This window comes from Nipponia nippon, unplaced genomic scaffold (assembly GCF_047370975.1).
Source record: "Nipponia nippon isolate SJK-2023a ecotype South Korea unplaced genomic scaffold, ASM4737097v1 scaffold_54, whole genome shotgun sequence".
Lineage (NCBI taxonomy): Eukaryota > Metazoa > Chordata > Aves > Pelecaniformes > Threskiornithidae > Nipponia > Nipponia nippon.
Window position 1 is genome coordinate 477,884 of NW_028262374.1, and position 6,157 is coordinate 484,040.

Genomic DNA, 6,157 nt, shown 5'->3' on the forward strand with positions numbered 1-6,157 from the left:
GGTTAAGGGGGAATGATGCGAGAGGTGGCCGCACTTCACAGATAATTGAAGGGAGAGCTGGGGTCGTTTTGGGGAGGGGAATGTGGCAGGGGCAGCAGTACCCAGGAAACCGCATCAGTAATGCCATGGAAGTCCAAGGTGACCTAGCTAACGGCACCTGAAACACCAACTCTGATGACAGATGGGGCAAACGTGGGAGCAAGGGGGAAAAATAACCGGGGGTGGGTGCCTTGTTTGGGAGGAGACAAGGGCGGAGAAAGGGAGGAGTGAAGGAAGAGGAGGGGGATGTATAAGCATGGCAAATGGGGAGAAGGGGGGATCAAGGAGCCAGTCACCCATAAGCAAAGTGCTGTTTGGTTTGCTTGTTTGCCTGAGCCCTGCACCTGATCACCACAGTCCGTCCTACCTTCTTTTTGAGAGCGATTCCAAATCCTTTTCTGTGCAGCCCCACTCTGTGTCCCCAGCGTGACGGGGGTTTGTCCAGAGGCCTGGCTGCTAGCAGCGGCAGAAGGGAACACAGGTCACAGGGCCCCAGCAGTTGGAAACAGCGAGTGTCTGGGGCCAGCTGCTGGTGGGAGCGCTGTGGGCGTGTGCAGTTGGCTAGTGAACTCAAAGCTGGACTAGCTCACGAGCAAGAGGAGAGCGAGCCTTTCAGTCATGGGGCTGGCATGTGGTTGCAGCCCACCTGGTTGATCAGCCCCAGCACCCACAGACCTCACAAGAGGACGAGGCCTGCCAAGCACCAGCCACATCTCCACCTCCTGGAGTCATGAAGGACTTGGAGGTGCTTGAGCAGGCATACCCTGAGCTGCTTCCCGCCTCGGCACGTCCCCTCCGCACTAGCCGCACAAGGTCCTGCCTCTGAAGCTGCCAGGACCGTCCATCCCATCCTCCTCTTGCTGTGCTCTTGGCCCCTGGCAAGTGCTGGTGCTGCAGCTGCCAGCTCTGTTCCCACCCAGGGGTGCGCAGTGTGCCTCCAGCTGCGCTGGGATCTCTGGAGACTGGGGCATGCCCTTTGCTTCACCTTGATGATGGTTTGAAAGGAGCTGTTCTGGCTGTGGAGGTGATGCTGTCTCATGGTCCCTCCCTGAGCAAGTCAGGGTTTTTGACAAGAGGCCTCATCTTGAACGTCCAGCAGAGAGCACAGGGTCCCCTGAGCTGCCCTCCTAGCAGGGCTGGCAGTCTCCCCAGCGCACAGTTTGCTACCCCAGTGCTCCATCAGTCAGCGGTGCCACTGAGCCAAAGCTGCAGGGTAGCTCTAAGGCTGAGCTTGGGTAGTTGCGGGCGGGGGGGGTCTGGTGGTTTTGGGATAGGGTTCCAGCACGGAGCAACAGAAGGGGATGGAGCAGCAAGAGGCCCGGAGCAGTGGCAGCAGGAGGGCTTAGGAGTGCAGTTTGGTAGGCAGCAGGGCGGGATGCCTGCCCTTCCTGACCTGGCTGTCCCCAGACTCCATGTGCTGTTCAAAAAGCACTTTCTGCAGTTTGATCTCCTTCAGGACTTGCAGAAGCTCTGGCCCTGCGCTGCTCTGCAGTAGATCATAGTTCTTGGCTGGGTCTGACTCCAGGCCAAAGAGCAGCGGGGGCAAGTGAGGGGTCAGCGGGGTCAGCCCATGGCAGGGCAGGTCTGGGGTTGGATCACTGTGAAAGGACCCTGCAGCAGAAACCCCCAGGTGGAGCTCAGTTTGTTCTCTTGGAGCTTTAGACAGGCAAACCATAGGGGACTTCACAAAGCTGCCCGTGCAGAGGAGAGGAGGCAGCACTAACCTGGTGTGAAGTACCAGGCCTTGTACTTCCCAGAGCAGCCAGATCCAGTAGACGTGTGCAGACGGGGGATTTCTCCTTTCAGGTCGACTAGAGCTGAATCAGGTGGGCTCTCACACCCAGGAAGCTTGTCCTATCCCAGCCTGATGGATGTGGCTGCTGCTGTTGCCGTGCGTGTGTTGAAGAGACTTACGCTGCATTCCAAAGAGCCAGGTACGCAAACACGCACACAGGCTTACACAGTTAATGTGAACGGCAAAGCAGATTCGCATAGAGAGAGCAATGCCTTTACCCGCACCCATGTATACGTAACCACCACTTACACAAACATGACCACAGCCCCGGCCTTCTCTGCCTTTGCAGATGATCAGGATTGGATGTTTGCTAGTGAAACATAAAGCCACCTTCACTCCCCAGATTCATAAGCACAGCATGTTCCTAGTTTCCTCAAATAACAGTATGGAACTGAAGTCCATGTCATACCTGTGGCTGGATGTCAAGCTCCTTACCGAGTCGTTGGTGCAAACCTTGGGTCTTTCTAGATCCATGTCTCCTGGGTCATGAGAGAGTCCAGTTTCGAGTTCACCGGTGCATTGTACACACACACACAGGGATCCCACCAGTAGCCGGCCTAAGACACTTTGTGTTGCCAGCTGCTGTCCCCAAGACCTCGAGCCCGCTATGACCTGTGTTCCCTTCTTCCACGGCACCCTCACCCTGCTCTCTGACCGGGCATGGTTTCAGCCCCCTTGAGTGACTCTTTCCCTTTGTGCCCTCCTGTCTGCCTGCAGCCTCATTTTGCAGGTGCCGGGCATGGAAGTCCTTGCCTTGCACAGGAGACTGAAGTGGAGTGACACATGGTTAGCTGTGAAAATTGGCAACTTTATTTCAAGAGCTAAGTCAACTTAGGGCAAGACAGAGCAAGCTTTTGACACTGAGGCTGCCTTTGGATCAGCAGACATTGCCCCAGAAAGAACTGGTTGTGGTATACTGGAGGCTGCGCTGGATCCTGTTCCTCCTGCTGCTCAAGCCTTTTTTCCCCATAGGACCTGCAGGAGCTCCTGCACGCGAGTAAAGAACTTCAGCAGCTTCTGGAGTGGAAGTGGGCAGGAGCTAAACCTGCCCGGTTGTGTTGGTATTGGCCTTGGCCTCTGAACGGGGGTTGAGGCGGTGAGAAAATGACTCCGTGCCCGTGATGTTGGCACAGCCCTTAGCGCTGGGTGCAGTCCCATCTGTACCAGGATCCAGTCGTAGAAGTGCTGAGTGGAGGTGTAGACCCCGGGCTGTTTTGCTCTCGCACAGCCTTTCCCCCAGCTGGTCACTCCAACAAGCCAGAAGTAGTCGGCCTTGTTCTCTTTGCACACGAGAGGACCACCGCTGTCACCCTGCAGCGGGGGAGAGAGCGTTAAGGTGTTGTTGGGTGGCCACTGTTGGCACTATGTCAGCTCCTTCTCTCTCACAGCACCTGCCAGAGCTGCGTTCACTGCACAGAACGGCTCTGCTCAGGTGCTGGAGCCTCCAGCACCTTGTCTGGGAGGGGGCGGTGGGCCTGTAAGGCAGGGCTCTCTCATCTCTGCACAGTGATCCTGGATGGGTGGAAGACGGAGGTGCCAGGGTTGGGATCTGGAGCTCTGGGCTGCCAAGAGCACTAGATGGGCTTTTTGGGGAAGGGGAGGTGAGCCCCAAGAGCGGTGGAGAGCCAGCGGTGGCAGGATGACTTGCCAGGCAAAGCCCGTGCTGGGGTGTGTTTGGGCGGTTGCGTCAGGGCTGCCTGTGCTGCCGGGGGTTGACTTGTAGCACGCTCCTACCTGGCAGGTGTCGATGCCACCCTGCGGATAGCCAGCACACAAGTTGTGGCTGTGGATGGCCCCTCTGTACCACCGGCTGCTGTTACAGAGGTTGACATCAATGAGGCGGACCTTGGCCTCCTGCAGGACATCCGTTGCTCCTCCAGCTGTGAGCAGAGAAAGGAATTAACACCCAGCAGCTCGTTGGCAGTTCTCCTCGCCTGTCTGGGTGAACCCCTTCCGTGGGGCTTGGCTTTGCGTCGTGAGGGGCATTGTACCGGTGTTTCCCTTCTGCCTTGCTTTGGGGAATGGCTCAGGCCCATCTCTCTGTAGGCAGACGTCCCCGCAGCCTGACTCTGGCTTTCGCCTCTGCTCTCAGGAAGCCCAGCCCGTCTCCCCAGCATGCCAAGCTTGCACTCAGGACACGAGCACTTTTTGGGAACTCACATCTTGCGGTCGTGGAACCCCAGCCACTGACGTAGCAGGTTGTCAGCTCTGACACTCTCAGCGAGGCGTCGGGCACACAGGCAAGCTGTACGTAGTAGCTGCACTGGACAGGCTGGTCCAATTCCAGCAAGGCAATGTCGTTCCTCTCCGAGATATTACTGTAGTGTTGGTGAACCAGGAGCCGCTTAATATGGCGCACTTGGACCTCAGGGCCCAGCTGAGTCAGCTGGGTGGCCCCGACCACTACGCGCCACATGGCGATGTGCCTGGAAGGCAGATGGAGAGAGGGGTCAGGGGGAGCGGAGCTGTGTGCTGCAGCAGCCCAGCAGTTCCCTGCCTTCTCCTTCACAGGGGAGAGAGGGCAGCAGCGCTACGGAGGGTGCGACTGCCCTCGTATGCCTTAGGCGCAAGGGATGTCGAGCTGGAGGCTGCTAGGAAGCAGTGGCACGACCTCAGCCTTCTCCTGAGCAGTCTCTCAGCTGGGCTCTGGAGTGCCCAGGCACTGGGCGTGCTGCAAGGAAACGGGATGGGAGTAGCGCGTGGTGCTGCGTCCAGGGCAGCTGCTAGTGTTGTGGGGATATGCCCGTTCCCTGGTCCTCCTTACCTGGCCTTGATGAAGCAGTGGGCTGCTGTGAGGACCCACTGTGGGCTGATGAGGGAGCCTCCGCAGATATGCCCTGTGCCTAATTCCCAGGGACCCTGGATGCTGACGATCCAGGGCCAGGCCCCTGGCTGGGCATCTCTGCCCCCCACGACGCGCCACGTGCCGTAGTGAGCAGCCATGGGCCGGAGCCCGCAGGTCCCTCTGTAACCAGAAACTCCTTACTGTCCTGCTCGACCGCTTGCTGCTGTTGAGGCTGAAGGTCAGCCGTCTTCCCTCCCCACAAGGCGTTGCATGGACAGCAGGGCCAGGGAACCTCGTGGGGTGTGCGTCCATCCACCCATTTCTGCTTGAGCCCCGTAGACGAGTTGTGCCAGCAGCCTGGGTGCTGGCAGGGAACTGAGGCTCCCACATGGGGTTCGGGAAGCTGTGGCGTGGCCACGGGGGACAAGCGGGTACCCTCCAGTGAACCCCATAATGGTTGCCCCAGCCTCCCCCCCAGAGCCTTGGGCCACTTACCCACAGCTGTCCCATGTGCCGTGCACAGGCCAGCACACGGCCAGCAGGACGAGGAGGGGGAGCAAATTCATCGCTGCCACCAGTGCAGCAGCCGACGTAGTGCCCGCAGTAGTGATATTGCCCGCGGTGGCCCTGTCCCTGGGGCTGATGTCACAGAGTCGCTGGTTCCGGGTGCTGGGCACGGTGGCCTGTCGGGGGAGGGGGGCAACATGGGGGATTCCAAGCAGGAGGGGAGGCAGAAGCTGGGATCGGACACCCCCGACAGCCCCCGCTGAGTGCTCTGCTTGCGGGATGAGGGTGTGCAGGCCCCGTGGCAGGCAGCAGCGCCTGGCTCCGAGCACTGCCTGCTACCAGCTAGCAGGAACGACCCAAGTGGGGCATCACAGCCTCTTTGGGGAGTTCACTGCCACCCTGCTCTTTGCAGCCATTTGCCACCAGCTCCTTCCCAAAAAACAGACACCAGAGGAGATAGCTCCTACAGGCAGTATGCACCTGTTTGGGTGTTGAAGAGCCAATCTGGTCACAGCAGCGGCGGGCAAGCAGTGATGTGCAAGCCAAATAAGCCAAGCGTACCCGCGCAGTGTCAACCTTCCTGCACAAAGCGCAGTGAAACACGGATGCAGCACGGTCCACGCTGGCTCTGTCAGCCACAGCAGCCCCCTCTGACAGGCTTCATGTCCTTACTGTCTATGAGTTATAGCGCTGTTCTGGGCCAACACTGACAAGGGCACTTGTGGCGCCTGGTATGCGTGGCCACGGACATGCAACTTTAAGCTCTCGACAGAGAAGGATGCTCCTGCTCTCAGCCCCATGTGCCATTCTCCATGGCTTTGGTAAATCCTCTGTCAGCCTTGGCAGATTGGCATAGAGTACATCTTCTTCTTTCAGCCTCTCAGGATTGGGATGTGATCCTCTTCTGAGCTGGCTGAGAAAGAATGTCATTCATCTGTTAGGTCCAGATGAGTTCCTGAGTGTTAGTCCCTCGGGGCTGTATTTTACCAAACAAACGGCTGGGTCCTCTGCTGACCTTGCATGCTGTCTTC

The 6,157-nt window shown here is 58.5% G+C and overlaps 1 protein-coding gene across 1 annotated transcript; it reads right to left on the reverse strand.

The window, feature by feature from the left end:
• Positions 1 to 2,560: 2,560 nt before the first annotated feature.
• Positions 2,561 to 4,933, reverse strand: LOC148051810 (acrosin-like). The gene is made up of 4 exons (XM_087735276.1): positions 4,599 to 4,933; positions 3,995 to 4,260; positions 3,569 to 3,714; positions 2,561 to 3,145 (listed from the first exon to the last, which is right to left on the reverse strand). The coding sequence occupies exons 1-4, from the start codon at positions 4,775 to 4,777 to the stop codon at positions 2,786 to 2,788; spliced, it is 951 nt and encodes a 316-aa protein (XP_087591402.1). The 5' UTR covers positions 4,778 to 4,933; the 3' UTR covers positions 2,561 to 2,785.
• Between the last annotated feature and the right edge of the window lie 1,224 nt (positions 4,934 to 6,157).